The sequence below is a fragment of the Pleuronectes platessa genome, chromosome 19, assembly GCF_947347685.1.
Source record: "Pleuronectes platessa chromosome 19, fPlePla1.1, whole genome shotgun sequence".
Lineage (NCBI taxonomy): Eukaryota > Metazoa > Chordata > Actinopteri > Pleuronectiformes > Pleuronectidae > Pleuronectes > Pleuronectes platessa.
Window position 1 is genome coordinate 21,099,719 of NC_070644.1, and position 17,291 is coordinate 21,117,009.

A 17,291-nucleotide genomic window follows, 5' to 3' on the forward strand; every position below is an offset into this window, starting at 1 on the left:
CAATCAGAGCAACGCAGTCTGTGACGTATGTAAATCGACGCATAGTTGTTGTCAAGAGAAGCTGCACGCACGCTGGAAGAAGTAGAAGAAGAAGATCAGTAAAAACGATTTTGCCGGGGTTGTAAAAATAATTTAAGGATACACGGAGAGCTAACCACACACGGCTCTTTATTGTTCACTTCATCGTAGCTGTAAATACACCGTTAAACTGGAATGACATTAAGTATACGATATTTTAATCCATAAAACCAAACACAAACGTTAAAGTACAATAAACAAACAAATCACCACGAGAAGTCTGATGCGTTAACGTGACAGCGACTCCTGTTCCGCGCTCCCTGCAGCAAAGTCCATGGACCAGCTTCCTCACCTCGTTCCGCTGGCGAGGGCTTAAACAGCCGGCGTCCGGTCGTTGTTCCTGCTCCTCTCCTTGTGCCGGCGCTGGACGGCAGGTGTCTTATTGCACTGGTCCGCAAGCGAGGTACTGGTGCGTCTATTAACATGGTCCGCTCCTTACACTGCAGGTAGTTATGCGAGGGGAGTCGCTACGTGTAAAACAAAATAAGCCCAACACAAAATAACAGAATAAAACAGTATGCATAAAGGGGCAGGTGTAGCAGTGAGTGACAGTAAAGGTGAATGCACGTACGAAGTTCTCCGTTAGGATTACAGCTCCACAACACATCAAACAAATCATATCGCATTAGTCGGTCCTGTAAGAATTAATAACACGGTTGGAACGCGACATTCCCGTGTCCCATCTTCTTCACGACCATCGGGGCCAGACGGCAAAAACATCTTTTCGATCCACAAAAGCCTTGATCGCGTTTCTCTCTTCCTCTTTCAAAATGGATGCGCTGTCGATGTCTCCTACAACAGACTCAGAGGCAGCAGCTACACATCTCAGCTCTCCAGCCGCAGGCGTGTTGGTGGAAAACAACCCAAGCGCTCTTTGATGACGTAGTTGTTTATAGCCCGCCCTGACAATCTGATTGGTCCGGTCGATTTCGAACCGGGCATAATTTCTCCCCAACGGACTCCAGACCGAACTTCCCGACCTCAAATGTTGTGGGCGGGGCTAAGTTCGTCTGGCATCCAGGCTAGCTGTGAACACTGTGTAGCTTCACTAAGCAACAGCGCCCTCTGCAGTCAGTGGTGATTCTTAGGTAGGCGTGGCCTGAATCACGCTGGAGGTCAGAACCAGCGTCCATGGAGCCAGTGAATGTGTGAGGAACGGGCCAATCACGCAGCCCCTACAGTCGCCTCATCAGTTTACAGATGATGAACGTGAACATGACTTTTTATTTACTCATCATCGTACAGGCTATCATGTGAACCCCCCCCCCCCACACACACACACACTCTCTCTCTTGCTCAGGGACACACACAGTGAGATCAGAAGCTGCAGCTGGAGTTTCTGTGTCCTCCTCCACTCGGCTCTCACTGGAACCAGCACTCACTCATCACTGGTTCTCAGGACCTGCCCAGGAAGTCACTGGGTGGTTTGGTTCCTCAGTTTATCAGACTCATTGAAACATCATGAAAAGGACTCGTCCACATGTTGGACACGAGACGCTCACACTCAGAACTCAGTGTTAAAATGAGACCTGATCCGACTCCACCGGTTCAGAACCAGACCCACGACATCATAACCATCCCAATAGAAACAGGACTCGCGAAATGTCCACATAGGGTGTCATGCATATTAGTGTCGCAACAGATCACGAGCACTTTGTGTGTCAGGCATATTGGTGTTTGTTGTGTTGTTGCTGGTACGTCATCATTTAGCTGAAGCTTCTTGTCCAAAGCGACTTGTATTTTTAGAACACTCAACATTTATGAGGGGCCACTTAGGGGTTCAGTATCTTGCCAAGGACACTTCGGCATACAGATGGGGAAGAGTGGGGTTGGAACCGGCAACCTTCATGTTGGAGAACGGCCGCTCTACCCCCTTGGCCACACCGGCCCTATTCACTGGCTGCCTGACAGTGAATGACTTCACTGTATCCATGGGAGGACACCGAGAGAAGCCCTGACCCACTCAGACCTGTGAACACTCACCACACCCGAGTTCTAAAAATGACCACGGATGTAATCGCCCTGAGGAAACACAGAGTTTCTATGAATCACTGAGGCTTTACTCATCCGCCCCCCCGATCTCCTACTGAGAATAAACAACTCAGACGTTTCTTCTTGTTGCAACACAACAGTCACATGGGCAGGGAGCTGAGTGACGACGTCATATCAACACATTCAACTACTACATCGAAGTGCTTCACAAAGAAAATACACACAAGTAAAAACACATAAAACTAATACAAATAGAAATCATTGCTGGATGACATGCTGTCTCCTGCCCCTGTGATTGGCTGCTCCCCCCTGATGTGTTCCAGCTGTTCCCTGACCTGCAGCTCTCTGTTCCCTCATGGGGTTCACTGGTTCCCTTCCTGACTTCTATCTGTTTCCTACTGGAGAGGATTTATATTGAAACTAAGTTCAAAAGTAATTGTGTTGATTTGTGACATGTTTGTGGACATTCAAGAATCACACAACCACATTACTTGTCACACACATGCACGTTTATTGTACAGGGAAACACAGATGTGATGAATGTTCACTCATTAATGCAACAACACACTAAATTCTAGATATGAATATAAACTAAAACACAGCTCTCTAAATAACTGATATGAATTCATGGACACACACAGTAGATCAATGTTCTGACACGTTGGAAATTGAAAGGTAGCCTGAGGGTGGCGCTAGAGGAAATTATTAGTTTACTCATTAAATTTCATGACAGTTGGCTTTACTTTTTCATCCCACAGGTTGTGGCCAGACCGGGACCATCGAGGAAAAGACAGCGAGGCACAAAAACACCTGTATCATCCTCTGGGGACCAGGAATGCCCTTGCTAGCTATGACCCCACTGCGTTAATTCAAGGTCCAACAAATTTGAAACTACTCGTAATGAATTCCATTGTATTTGAATGAGGAGGTTATATCGTAGAACGTAAAGAGAAACCTTTCTCTGGGTTTGTTAGCACGATGTAGAACCTGAAGGATCGTTCACTCAGGAGAACCACGTCCCCGTCCTGACTGTCTCCTCCACACTAGAGGTGAAGTCACAGTTTGAATACACAGTGAGAGCTCGACTGTGAACTCTCCCTTTGTGTTGATCATTTCCCTTTGACAACACTCGGCTCTGACTCACTGAACACAATTAAGACTTTACATCATCGGAAAATATTTAAATCTAGGATTCAACGGAACTGAAGCTCCTCCCTCTCAGGTGATGAGTAACTTCTCTGATGTGGTTTGAACGTCCACAGACTCACATGTGGCGTCAGGTCCGGCTGTGAGTCACTCAGAGAGCTGGTCTGTGCAAGTGATTTATACATAACAGCAGAGTTACCACACAATGATCATTCGAATTTGCTGCTCGTGTTTTTTGCTCCGCAGACGTTGGAGCCACGTCAGCGTCTTCCTGGATCTCAGCGACCACGAGTTACGATTTACCAGAAGCCGAAGTACAGAGGTGTGCTGGGTGCGCTGCAGCACCTCCTACTGGCCGGTTTCTGGAGTTCCAGTTCGAGACTCGCACAGAGTCATTTATATAACATGTTTTATTAACTGTCACCTCTAAGACACAGAAACTGTAGAATGAGACCTAAAGAGAAGATTGATGATTTTAAAGATGTAACAGTGGTTTAGATATGTTTCAAAACAGAAAGTCTGGTAATCCTTTTTTATTTTACTTTACTAAACCAGGAGGGTCTCATTGAATATGATTCATCTTGAACCAAGTCCGTGAGATGAGGAAGATTCAGGTTTAAAGAAGAATCCTCCAAACGGAACATGAGTGATGAGAGGAAACAACCAATCAGACGGAGAATTCAATCCTCCACCAGTTAATGCACGGGTTTGCATATGTGTGTGTGTGTGTGTGTGTGTGTGTGTGTGTGTGTGTGTGTGTGTGTGTGTGTGTGTGTGTGTGTCCATTAGCTCAGCAGCTCGAGGTAGGTGACAGGAACTTTGCCCTTCTCGTTGCCTCGTTCTCCAATCAACCAATCAGGGTCCATCCCTGGTACGGTGTGAACGGTGATGATCTGGAGAAACAAACAGAAACAAGATGTTTTTAGAGAACAGGGTTCATTCACATTTTGACCAATGGATTCAATGACTTCAATAACTCTAAACCAAATTTCCATCACCAAACATTTTGTGAAATCTCGGTGGTTACATGAAAAAGGAACAACATTTAGTATTTAAGTAAAACAATGAGAATTCCAAAGCAGACTGTAAACCTTCAAGCACTTTTCCAGGCCTGGAGATAAACATTTAACAATTCCATGACTTTTCCAGGTTTTCATGACCACAGGAACCCTGAGATAAGTTACATTTTCCAAAGTTAACCTGATGTAGTGAGGACATTATTCTGCTTGGTCCTCACTTGTCAAGGGGCTGTTGAGGGTTAATATTATTACAGTTAGAGCTAGTGTGATGCTGAGTTATGAAATGCATTATACCAGCAGCTCCAGGCTGGTGCACGCAGGTGAGCGTGTGCAGACGTGCTCAAACAGGCGGTTGACTCCTTTCCCACGTCCAGAAGAGGAGTCCTACCTGTTTGTCCAGAGGCTCTGACTCCTGCTCTCCCTCTGATTCATTTAAACATCCGGACACTTGCATGTTTCCATTTCCAGGTCGAGTTATCAAAGCGTTTGTGGCAGCTCAGCTGATTATTGCTCAACTAACGTTTCCTCCATCGTCTCAGCTCCATGTTTCATTCACAAGAAGCTGAACTAATTCTTTTTAAAGGATCACTTCACATCAGCCTCTTCGCTGAGACAGATGAACTCAAACTTTCACTTGGATAAACCTGCACAACTTTTACATGGTGCAGACAGAAATCAGATTCAGATCCAAACTGTGAGGATCTTTGAATCTTTAATGATGTTTCTGTCCCCCCCCCCCCCCCCCCCCCCTCACAAGGCCAGGGCTGCATCCAGCTCCGACTCAACTTCAGACGCTGTTTGAATCTAACGCTGGTGCTTTGACACTTTGTGGTGAAACACAAGCTTTGTCTCTACGGCAGCTGAGGAGGTTCTTCTTGTTGAAGAAATGTCTGAGGTGACGTGAGTTTAACTACGTGTTTACTTTTCATTTCATTGAAGCTTTGATCCAAAGTGACTCACAAGAAGTGAATCAGCCATGAGGGACAAACCAGAACAACAAGAATCAAGAAAGTACGAATTCCTGAGCTGCAGAGGTCGGAGGTCACTATCACATTAGACCTGCCAGGAGGGAGGAGCAGTAGTTTAGGCCTGAGATGACCAGAACCTGGACCAGAGCCTGGACCAGAGCCTGGACCAGAGCCTTGACCAGAGCCTTGACTAAAGCCTGGACCAGAGTCTGGACCAGAGCCTGGACCAGAGCCTGGACCAGAGCCTGGACCAGAACCTGGACTAGAGCCTGGACCAGAGCCTTGACCAGAGCCTGGACCAGAACCTGGACTAGAGCCTGGACCAGAGCCTGGACTAGAGCCTGGACCAGAGCCTTGACCAGAGCCTGGACTAGAGCCTGGACCAGAGCCTGGACCAGAGCCTTGACCAGAGCCTGGACCAGAACCTTGACCAGAGCCTGGACCAGAGCCTGGACCAGAGCCTGGACCAGAACCTGGACCAGAGCCTTGACCAGAGCCTGGACCAGAGCCTGGACCAGAACCTGGACTAGAGCCTGGACCAGAGCCTGGACTAGAGCCTGGACCAGAGCCTTGACCAGAGCCTGGACCAGAACCTGGACTAGAGCCTGGACCAGAGCCTGGACCAGAGCCTGGACCAGAGCCTGGACCAGAACCTTGACCAGAGCCTTGACCAGAGCCTGGAACAGAGCCTGAACCAGAACCTGGACCAGAGCCTGGACCAGAGCCTGGACTAGAGCCTGGGCCAGAGCCTTGACCAGAGCCTGGACCAGAACCTGGACCAGAGCCTTGACCAGAGCCTGGACCAGAGCCTGGACCAGAGCCTTGACCAGAGCCTTGACCAGAGCCTGGACCAGAACCTGGACTAGAGCCTGGACCAGAGCCTTGACCAGAGCCTTGACCAGAGCCTGGACCAGAACCTGGACTAAAGCCTGGACCAGAGCCTGGACCAGAACCTGGACTAGAGCCTGGACCAGAGCCTGGACCAGAGCCTTGACCAGAACCTGGACCAGAGCCTGGACCAGAACCTGGACTAGAGCCTGGACCAGAGCCTGGACTAGAGCCTGGACCAGAGCCTGGACTAGAGCCTGGACCAGAGCCTTGACCAGAGCCTGGACCAGAACCTGGACTAGAGCCTGGACCAGAGCCTGGACCAGAGCCTGGACCAGAGCCTGGACCAGAACCTTGACCAGAGCCTTGACCAGAGCCTGGAACAGAGCCTGAACCAGAACCTGGACCAGAGCCTGGACCAGAGCCTGGACTAGAGCCTGGGCCAGAGCCTTGACCAGAGCCTGGACCAGAACCTGGACCAGAGCCTTGACCAGAGCCTGGACCAGAGCCTGGACCAGAGCCTTGACCAGAGCCTTGACTAAAGCCTGGACCAGAGCCTGGACCAGAGCCTGGACCAGAACCTGGACTAGAGCCTGGACCAGAGCCTTGACCAGAGCCTTGACCAGAGCCTGGACCAGAACCTGGACTAAAGCCTGGACCAGAGCCTGGACCAGAACCTGGACTAGAGCCTGGACCAGAGCCTGGACCAGAGCCTTGACCAGAACCTGGACCAGAGCCTGGACCAGAACCTGGACTAGAGCCTGGACCAGAGCCTGGACCAGAGCCTGGACTAGAACCTGCGCCGCCTTCGAGTGACAAGGGGGCGTCTCCTCCTGATGTTGTACAGTATGAATCTACAGGAATGTGTTGTTACAGTAATGTTGGCAGAGAGGGAGAGTCGACTGTCCCAGGTTCCTACAGGTCTGTGTGGGTGTGTGTGTGTGTGTGGGTGTGTGTGTGGGGGGGGGGGGGGGGGGGGGGGGGGGGGCTTTCCCTGAAAGGAAAAGTAGTTGGGTCTTGTGAGGGTTCATGTTCAGGTGGCGTGAGGCACTGAGACCTCTGTCAGACAGAGACGTGTTGCTTCCTGTGCTTCAGGGGAAAGACAGGATGAGGAATGTCTGTGGATTCTGCTTCTAGTCTTCTAGTGAAGCTGGACAGAGAGGAGACCTCAGCCGTGTAGGTAACAATGGAGAGTGGTGACGCAGACTGGGAAAGGCTCCTGCAGAGGGATTTCTAGTTTCCGGTGAGAACAAGAGTCTCTTAATGCTCGAAACGTTAAAGGTGCAAAGTGAGTTTTGATTTCAAACAACAGGTCAACAGAGATGTAGCTGCTGAGTCACAGGAGCAAGATGGAGGATGTTAGTGTGAGTCAGAGGCTCGTACCTCGTCAGCCAGGAGGGACAGCTCGCTGGCACCATGGCCATCATAGTCATAGAGGACCTTGGCCTTTCTGGTTCCTGTGACTGGGAACTGACTCTGTTCCACCGCCAGCGTGCCCACCACGTTCTGGCCAGTGGACCCTGCCCCCCCCGGGGACACTGGGCCAGACAGGAAGGCGGAGGAATGGGGGGCGCTGGTGCATCTGTGAAGACAATTGACGGATATGAGACATTAATGATCTCCATCTTATTTTCATCGGTACTGATCGTGGGGTGGAGCCATAGCATCCAGGCCCCGCCCATACATGCGATCAGCCAATCATGAGTCCCTCTCAGCTGTCAATCAGGATGTCTAAGCATGTTTTTACACATCATTTAACAAATTAAAATTCATTTCCATCGATTTGAACTCTTGCAAATAATAAAATTAAAACAATCTATACTTGGTTATAATTACAATCTGAGAGTCTCCATCTCCCAGTTTGTTCTTATATCATTTATCATGTGAATCATTTGACTGAAGTTTGTTTGAAAGGTAATAAAGTAAAGGTTGTTGTTAGGAGCAGGTCAGAGGAATTCAGTGATGCATCTCCGTGCGTCACATGTTTGTGTGTCTGTGTCGTCACACACACACTCTGCCTCCCGGACTCGAACCTTCACCCTCCACCCTGAGGCCTTCACCGAGACCTAACCCTAAACCAGTGTGAACCCTCACACAGCCCCCTGAAGGACTGGGAACCATCACTCTGCTGGTCTACGCTGGGAATGGTCCCCACAAAGATACAGGAACACACACACGCTCTACACACACGCTCCACATCTGCGTCTGTTTAGAGAAATGACCAGAACATCTGGAGAGGGAGACGCTACCAGCCAATCAGAGGGAGGCAGGACCATTTACACACTAACATACACATACACAGACACACAAAAACACACTCACACACACACAAAAACACTCACACAGAAACACACAAACACAAACACACACACACAAACACACACATACACAGAAACACACAAACAAAAACACACTCAGACAAACACACAGTGCTGTGAAAAAGTATTTGCCTCCTTCCTGGTTTCTTATGTTTTTGCATATTTGTCAAACTTAAATGTTTCAGATCATTAAACCAATTTTTATTTTAGACAAAGAAAACCCGAGAAAATATAAAATGCAGTTTTTAAATCATGATTTCACTTATTAAGGGAAAAAGTTATTCAAACCTAACTGGACCTGTGTGAAAAAGTAATTGTCCCCTGAACCTAATGACTGGTTGTGTTACCAACAACTGCATCAAGCGTTTGTGATCACTGGCGATAGTTGTTATTCTACGAGATGAACTGGGAGATGAACTGGGAGAAGAAGTGGGAGACGAACTGGGAGAAGAAGTGGGAGACGAACTGGGAGATGAAGTGGGAGATGAACTGGTAGATGAACTGGTAGATGAACTGGTAGTTCAGTAGATGAACTGGTAGATGAACTGGTAGATGAACTGGTAGTTCAGTAGATGAACTGGTAGATGAACTGGGAGATGAACTGGTAGATGAACTGGTAGATGAACTGGGAGATGAACTGGGAGATGAACTGGGAGATGAACTGGGAGATGAACTGGTAGATGAACTGGGAGAAGAACTGGTAGAGGAACTTGTAGAGGAATTGGGAGATGAACTTGTAGATGAACTGGTAGATGAACTGGTAGATGAACTGGTAGATGAATTGGGAGATGAACTGGTAGATGAACTAGTAGATGAACTGGTAGATGAAGTGGTAGATGAACTGCCAGATGAACTGGTAGATGAACTGGTAGATGAACTGGGAGATGAACTGGTAGATGAACTGGGAGAAGAACTGGTAGAGGAACTTGTAGAGGAATTGGGAGATGAACTTGTAGATGAACTGGTAGATGAACTGCCAGATGAACTGGTAGATGAACTAGTAGATGAACTGGTAGATGAAGTGGTAGATGAACTGGTAGATGAACTGGGAGATGAACTGGGAGATGAACTGGGAGATGAACTGGGAGATGAACTGGTAGATGAACTGGTAGATGAACTGGGAGATGAACTGGGAGATGAACTGGTAGATGAACTGGTAGATGAACTGGTAGATGAACTGCCAGATGAACTGGGAGATGAAGTGGTAGATGAACTGGGAGATGAACTGGGAGATGAACTGGGAGATGAACTGGTAGATGAACTGGGAGATGAACTGGGAGATGAACTGGGAGATGAACTGGTAGATGAACTGGTAGATGAACTGGTAGATGAACTGCCAGATGAACTGGGAGATGAAGTGGTAGATGAACTGCCAGATGAACTGGTAGATGAACTGGTAGATGAACTGGGAGATGAACTGGGAGATGAACTGGGAGATGAACTGGTAGATGAACTGGTAGATGAACTGGGAGATGAACTGGGAGATGAAGTGGGAGATGAAGTGGGAGATGAACTGGTAGATGAACTGCCAGATGAACTGGTAGATGAACTGGTAGATGAACTGGGAGATGAACTGGGAGATGAACTGGTAGATGAACTGGTAGATGAACTGGTAGATGAACTGGGAGATGAACTGGGAGATGAACTGGTATGAGTGGATCAGGAGGTCTGTCTCCTGTGATGAGGTGTTTGATGGGGACTCCTCACCTGTGGAGCTCCTGCTGCAGCTCCACCATGTGGTGGTGACACTGAGCGTAGTACGTCGCCTGAGCCTCGGCAAAATCCTGCAAACATCTCTGGTGGTTGAGCTGAGGGGAGAAGAGAGACGAGTGTGAGAGGAGACTCTGCTTCACAGGATCTCACAGAAGCTGCTGAACTGAGTTCCAGTGAACCTGGTGATGTTTTTAACACTGAACTGAGTTCCAGTGAACCTGGTGATGTTTTTAACACTGAACTGATTTCTCAGGGGAAACAATCCTACATGTTGAGAGAACTGATATTTATAAGTGTGTGTGATTCGGATCAGAATTTAATGGTGACTCATGTTTTCAGGTTGTCGTCATCTCGGACCTGATGTCTTCATCTCGGACACATCATCAAATTCACTTTTAGTGATCGACTGAACCTCTGTAGTAGATATCATGATAATAATAAACAGACCCTGTGACAGAAGCTGAATGCAACAAGATTTCCTCTGCATCGTCACAGGGAGCGGGGGGGAGCGGCTGACTCACTGAGTCACATGACCTCACTCACATGTGTGCTGCTGATTCCTTCCAGCAGCAGGCGAGTGACTTCAGCCTGTCGGTCGAACTCGGTCTGAGCGACGCGCAGCTCGTGCTCTGCCTGCAGGAGGAAGTGAAGAGCTTCACAACTGGACTCAGACACAAACACACAAACACACAAACACACACAGTGACCACGAGTGAAGACACTTACTTTATCCACCTCCTCGCTCAGCAGCTGAGAGCACAGCGGAAAACACATTGTTAAAACCACAATACAATGTATGTTATCATAACTGTGTGTTATCATAACTTTGTTCACGTTAAGTTACAACTTTATTCTGGAAATCCGAGACTTTATTTCTTCTTAGTTTGGTCTTTATTCTGCATCACAGTTTTAAAGATGTCGGCTTGAAGAAGAAAATAACAAAGAGCTGCATCATTTAATCTTATTCTAATTTCTTTTAAAAACCTTTTATTGTACAAAATATTTCAACTGCCACGGATATAACTGGGTTATTTTATTCTGATATTTCCACCTTAATGTTGCCTGATCTTCAAACTGCTTTTGTAATCAAGTCTCTGATGTGTTTGATTCTGACCCATCACTGTAGAACACCAGCTTGAACTGAATCTGACCTTTACTCTACTTTCTGCAGATGTGGCAGCTGCAGAAGTTTTGTGGTGTTGTGCCCCCTTGTGGTGAACTTGTGTTGTTGTAAGGAAGCATCACTTCACCAAAGACATATTCGATATTTGCAGGTGAGATGTTTTATGGGTCTGACTATGTCCTGGTTCATATCAGGTAACAATACATGGTGAAAATCCGGACAAGTGGTGGAGACTATTAAGTGGATTCAAAATGTGAAAATGTTCACTTGATTAACTGGATTGTGGGACTTTGTGGACGTTGACATGTGTCTCCTCTTTTTCTTCAACTCGCAGGACAAATAATTCAAGTCAAATTGTCCGGGACCAAAGGAGAAACGGTGAAGGAACAAAAAGCACAGAACGAGAATCTCTGAGGAGCGATGAGAACGTTCTACCACCACAGACAAACGGCTCTAACTCCAGGTTCTACTTCTACTTCACTGCCGACACGTAGATCTACACAACCTTCCTCTGCTCGCATGCAGCCGGGTCCGGGGCCACGTCCCAGCTCTCCCAGCCGCCCTGCAGCCGATCCAGTCACAGACACACAAACATGGAGCATGACACGTCTGACTCAGACATTGGTTCTCACATACGGAACCTGCAGAACACGTCAGGAACACGTAAAAACACGTGAGGAACACGTGAGGAACACGTCAGGAACACGTCAGGAGCAGGGGAGGGACAAGTAAAAAAACACATCAGGAACACCTGAAGAACGCGTCAGAAACACGTCAGGACCAAGTCAGGCACACGTCAAAAACACGTCAGGAACACGTAAAAAACATGTGAGGAACACGTCAGGAACATGTGAGGAACATGTCAGGAACACGTCAAGAACATGTAAAGAACACGTAAAAAAAGGAGCATGTGAGGAACACGTGAGGAACACGTAAAAACATGTGAGGAACACGTCAGGAACACGTGAGGAACACGTCAGACTTCAGGTCTGAAAGGAGGTTCATAAATGCAGCTGATCTTTCACTCACATGACCTTCCCCTGGTTGTCTGAGTCAGAAGCAGTGAACTCAACTGACTTGATGTTGGATTTTAAAGTCCCATGTTCAGTTGATCTGTTAGCATGTTAGCTTAGCTGACAGTTGGTCTCTTACCGCGGACGCGCTGGCAGAGAGGACGTAGTTCCGAGGCCTCGTCTCCTGGAAATCAGGTGCAGCCTTCGAACAAGAGCAGAGAGGAGTGTCAGTCATGAAGTTAGAATCATTCAAACAGAAAAACTAAAAGAGGTTAGAAGACAAAAAGCAAACAAGCTCCAAATCGAGTGATGAAAATCATTCAGAAGCAGAAGACACAGTATTTGAATTTCTGATGTACAGATCTCTGAGGACTGAACTCCAGACCCAGGCACCACTCTGATGATTACTGATCTGTTCAAGGACAAGTTGTTATCGTTAGTGGACAGAAGCCCCACCTCCTCCATGTTAGCAGACGGGACACCAGACTAAAAGTTGGTTTGAGTTGAATTAGTTATTTGATGATTTAAAGCTTCGCTGAAACGTCATGTTTGAGACAACAGGACGAGAAGAAGCAGAAGACATCTGTGACCAGATGAAACTCACTGCAGCTTTAGCTTCTGCCAGCTTCGCTTTTTTCAGACGGGCTTTGCAGATGTCCAGATCCAGACGTCGATTGTCCAGAAGCTTCCTCTCTTTCTGCAAAGGGAGAGGAATCGAGTGAGCAACACTGTGACGTCCCTTTAACCTCTAACTAAAGAGCGAACAGCAACAAATCAGACATGAGAGGAGACACATGTCCACGTCTCTGTGGACGGGTCTGAGACAGCTCAGCTGTGAAACGTCTCAGAGCTCGTGGGCGTCCCTCAGACTCACTGAGATCGTCCTCCAGTCTCCTTCCAGGAAGTTACGAAGAGGAGTGAGGAAGGAGGCGGCCGAGGTCTGGAGGAAGTCACGCTCGGCTCCTCCCAGTTTCTTCTGGTACTCTCCCACTATGACCAGGGTGCTACCTACACACAAAGACACAAATACACACATGTATTACACACAACTTTTCTTGTTTGGCACTTTATCAAAACAAGGTTATAAAGAGCTTCACAAACAGTGTGTGGCAGTGTGTTACAGTGTGAGACAGTGTGTTGCAGTGTGAGACAGTGTGTTGCAGTGTGTAACAGTGTGTGACAGTGTGGGACAGTGTGTTACAGTGTGTGACAGTGTGTGACAGTGTGTGACAGTGTGGGACAGTGTGTTACAGTGTGTGACAGTGTGTGACAGTGTGTTTCAGTATGTTGCACTGTGTGGCAGTGTGTAACAGTGTGTTACAGTGTGTGACAGTGTGTGACAGTGTGGGACAGTGTGTTACAGTGTGTGACAGTGTGTTACAGTGTGTTGCACTGTGTGGCAGTGTGTAACAGTGTGTTACAGTGTGTGACAGTGTGTGACAGTGTGTAACAGTGTGTAACAGTGTGAGACAGTGTGAGACAGTGTGTGACAGTGTGTTGCAGTGTGTGACAGTGTGTTACAGTGTGAGACAGTGTGTGACAGTGTGTGACAGTGTGTGACAGTGTGTTGCAGTGTGTGACAGTGTGTGACAGTGTGAGACAGTGTATAACAGTGTGTTGCAGTGTGTTACAGTGTGTGTCACTGTCTTTGTGTGACAGCAGTTCAGACTGAGGTTCTGATTGGACCTCCACTGACCGTACGGCGTCTCTGGACCAAACTCCTGTGCAGCGTCCAGCATGTGTTGTCCCAGCAGCTCTGCGTTGGTCGTCCTGGACGGAAGCTTCTTGTCCAGTTTGTCGTAGATAAACTCTTCGATTCGAGAACCTGAGCAGGTCCAACAAAGACAACAAAGTTCAGGATCCTTCGTCAAAATCATTGACACAAAATGTAAGAATGTTTTGTTATGTTTTTTGTATGTGTTGCGTTACGTATGTGCTTTGGCTGTATTTAGTAGAAAGCAATATGTCTGTAAGAATGAAAACATAATTGTAGAACTGTTGTCAGAAAACCCTCTTTAGAGTTTCCAGTGTCCTTGAAGGCATCGCTGCCTGGCAGCTACCTGAGTGTGTAACTCAACACTTGTGTGTGTCTGCCTAGTCACTGCACCCCCAACCTGTTCACATCAGCTCGTGTTCTCCACCTGCTGCACCAGAACATCTGTTCCACTTGTGTTTATATTGTTTTCGGATTTTTATATCTGGACTTTTGGATTGTGAACTTCTTATCTCCCGTTTTATTTTGAAGTTTGTTGCCTTGTGTGTCCCTCCCTTTTGTCTTACTTCCTGTTTGATTGTTTCCTGCTGCTGTGATTGGCTGCTCCACCCTGATGTGCCACACCTGAGTTTAATCCTCTCTCTTCCTCAGCTTGTGTTTTCAGTTTGTCGTCACCTTGCTCCTGCTCTGCAGTTTAGGTCCGGTTTGCTTTACGTGAAGTTTATTGGATCTTTTATTTATCCCACAACAGTGAAATTAAGATATGGCCAAACTTTGTATCGAGATAAAAATGTTCACATCGATAATAATCACGATAACTACGACATTCTTATATTTTTTGTGGAAAAACTGATTTTATAAATCTTATGTTGATCCATTGAGTGATAAACCTCTTCAGTGTGCTATCAGTATATATTATTTCCATACATACAGTATACTGAAACTTTTTATTGCAATGATTGATATTATAACTCAGTAAATAATAATATAATAATCAATAAGCTATATATGCACAAGCAAATAATATAGAATATAACAGAATATAAACAGTGAAACAGGACTGCTCATGTATGAAATTGCACAAAGAGAAAATGGTTATAGAGATGGACTTGTTTTTAACTACATGTATGTGTCATGGCTGCTTCACATGTCATAATTAAAGCAACACGTCAGAGAGATGAGATAAACCCCTGGCCAGTAGGGGGCATTGTTTATCTCCATGAACTCACCTGTGTGATCCACTGAAGCATGAGGAGATAGAAACACAGAGCACATGGACATGAAGCAGTGTCCAGCTGCTGGACCACAACATGGACCAAACACTGGCTCAGGTCAAAGACATGGGGCGTAAGATGCTGTCACATTTATCCGATTCAATGAGCAGAGGTCATGGACACAAAAACATAAAAATACAAACAAATTAAATTAAACAAGAATATTTATTTATTATTATGTAACTTATTCAACAGGAAGTGATGTCATTTGTTGGAACTGTTCACAAGAGAAGGTTCTTTACTCATTATTCCCTTCACACAGTAATAAAAACAACGTGTGGGCGTGAGGAGTTGGGGATTGAACCCTCGACCTCACGACCAGTGGACGACCCGCTCCTCCTCCTCCTGACTTACTTGGGTTGGGCTGCAGCAGCACCTCCGTTTGTCTCAGGATCTTCTCGGTCCAGTTCTTGGTTCCGTCAGCTCGAGTGAGGAGGTTCTCCAGGTGCTGGTCCAGCTCGGTTCTCTCAGCCTGACCCAGTTTCTCCTCAGTGAACTACGTCAGAGTGAAGGAGGTGAAACTACAGGAAGTGGCTTCACGGGATCAAATCCACACTTTAGCAAATGTCTTTAAACACGTGAACATTTGAAGGATGATCTTTGTTCTGAGCCTCGTCAGTGAAGTTTGTGCTTTAAGCACAAATTGATGGAATCTGGCTCCAAACCCGACGCCATCATCATCATGTTACAATTTAGGTTTTGGTATAATTTGGTTTAAATCCGGAGCAAACAACAATCCCATTAGCCTAAGTTATTTTCAGTGCTAAATAGCCATCGCCAGCGTGCTAACATGCTACATTAAACATGCTTACAAACTCTATCCCTCGTGCTAGCATATTCACCATTAGCATGCTAACATGCTACATTAAACATGGTAACAATCTTACACCTGCTTCACTTCATGTTAGCATATTCACTGTTAGCATGTTGGTGTGCTAGCATTAGCATAAAGTACTAAATAAATTCAATAAACTGAATTCAAAGTAGAATGTAACAAAAGGTAACAGATTACATTCAGAGTATTTTTACTATTAGTATTTTAAAAGCCAATACGAAAGTTATTGTTTTAGTGTTGTACTACACTGTTTATGTACTTGAACTGTTAAGTAAAATATCGGAGTGCTTCCCTGATGCTACGTGTACATTATTACATAGCCTCATAATTTATAAAGTAATAGTTAAGGCTATAAACTCGAAAACGAAATCTTTGTCAAGTATTTGAGAGGACTTAAGATGTTACTGTGGCGTTATAGATGGAGTTTATTCTATAGGAGTCTATAATTTAGTGTACGTAATATAGATATATAGACATATATATATATATATATATATATATATGATTTTATATGAGTCAACGCAGTGTGACTTTTCCTGAGGGGGGGGGGGGAATGAATGTGTCTCATGGTTAAACCACGATCACAGCATCAATAATAGATGGAGGAATAACATGACGTGCATGTCTCTGTCTCTGCGTGTGTGTGTGTGCGTGTGTCCCTGTGCATGTCTCTCTCTGCGTGTGTGTGTGTCCCTGTGTGTCTCTATGTGTGTGCGTGTGTCCCTGTGTGTCTCTGTGTGTGCGTGTGTCCCTGTGTCTCTCTCTCTCTCTGTGTGCGTGTGTGTGGATTAGCGGCCCTCAGCTCGGTGTCTTCCAGCCGGATACCGGAGCAGCCTAGCGGGTCCTCGCTGCTCCTCCAGCCGGGCTGTGGTCGCTGCGCAGCGGGGGGCCGGCTCTTACCTGCACGGCCCTGGTGAAGAACACTCCGGCGTCCGAGGCCAGTTTCTTCACGTTGAAGTCCATGATGCTGCCGAGCGGCTCCGAGACAGATCCTCGATCAGCTGAGTGCTGCAGCGTAAATACAGCCTCTTCACGGACACTCGGAAATCTCCCCTTCGCCTGGCTTAAAGAGCCCGCACCCAAACCGAGGCACGACAAAACGCCATCCGGTGGACTGAAGAACGACAGCTTGTTGTGGCTGTTTATTGTTTACATGTCAGCTGATTTCTCAAATGTTGGTCTTTACATCGACAAGCAGCCGCCTGCAGGAACTGTTCGGTACTAAAACTAAAGTTCCTGGGGCAACAAGTTCTAGGAGCTTTTGGTCAGT

The 17,291-nt window shown here is 46.7% G+C and overlaps 1 protein-coding gene across 5 annotated transcripts; it reads right to left on the reverse strand.

The window, feature by feature from the left end:
- Window positions 1-2,557: 2,557 nt before the first annotated feature.
- LOC128424784 (endophilin-B2) lies at window positions 2,558-17,050 on the reverse strand. 5 transcript variants are annotated; one of them, XM_053411181.1, is made up of 12 exons: window positions 16,922-17,050; window positions 15,541-15,682; window positions 15,142-15,153; window positions 13,895-14,023; window positions 13,073-13,206; window positions 12,803-12,895; window positions 12,338-12,400; window positions 10,789-10,812; window positions 10,606-10,695; window positions 10,057-10,157; window positions 7,415-7,613; window positions 2,558-4,109 (listed from the first exon to the last, which is right to left on the reverse strand). In XM_053411181.1, exons 1-12 carry the CDS (start codon window positions 16,982-16,984, stop codon window positions 4,002-4,004), a joined length of 1,158 nt encoding a protein of 385 aa, XP_053267156.1. In that variant the 5' UTR covers window positions 16,985-17,050; the 3' UTR covers window positions 2,558-4,001. The 5 variants fall into 5 exon arrangements, with proteins under 5 accessions (XP_053267156.1, XP_053267157.1, XP_053267154.1 ...); XM_053411182.1 differs by lacking the exon at window positions 15,142-15,153; XM_053411179.1 differs by having other exon boundaries at window positions 10,606-10,812.
- Window positions 17,051-17,291: the final 241 nt, after the last annotated feature.

Bases quoted from the DNA above. Each gene is read 5' to 3' on its own strand.
- LOC128424784 (XM_053411179.1), bottom strand. From the start codon at position 16,984: ATGGACTTCAACGTGAAGAAACTGGCCTCGGACGCCGGAGTGTTCTTC. The intron at 10,813-12,337 runs GTAAGAGACCAA...CTGTGCTCTCAG, and splicing joins TCTCTGCCAGCGCGTCCGCG to CTGCTGAGCGAGGAGGTGGA. The intron at 7,614-10,056 runs GTGAGGAGTCCC...TTGTCTTCACAG, and splicing joins CTGCAGCAGGAGCTCCACAG to ATGCACCAGCGCCCCCCATT.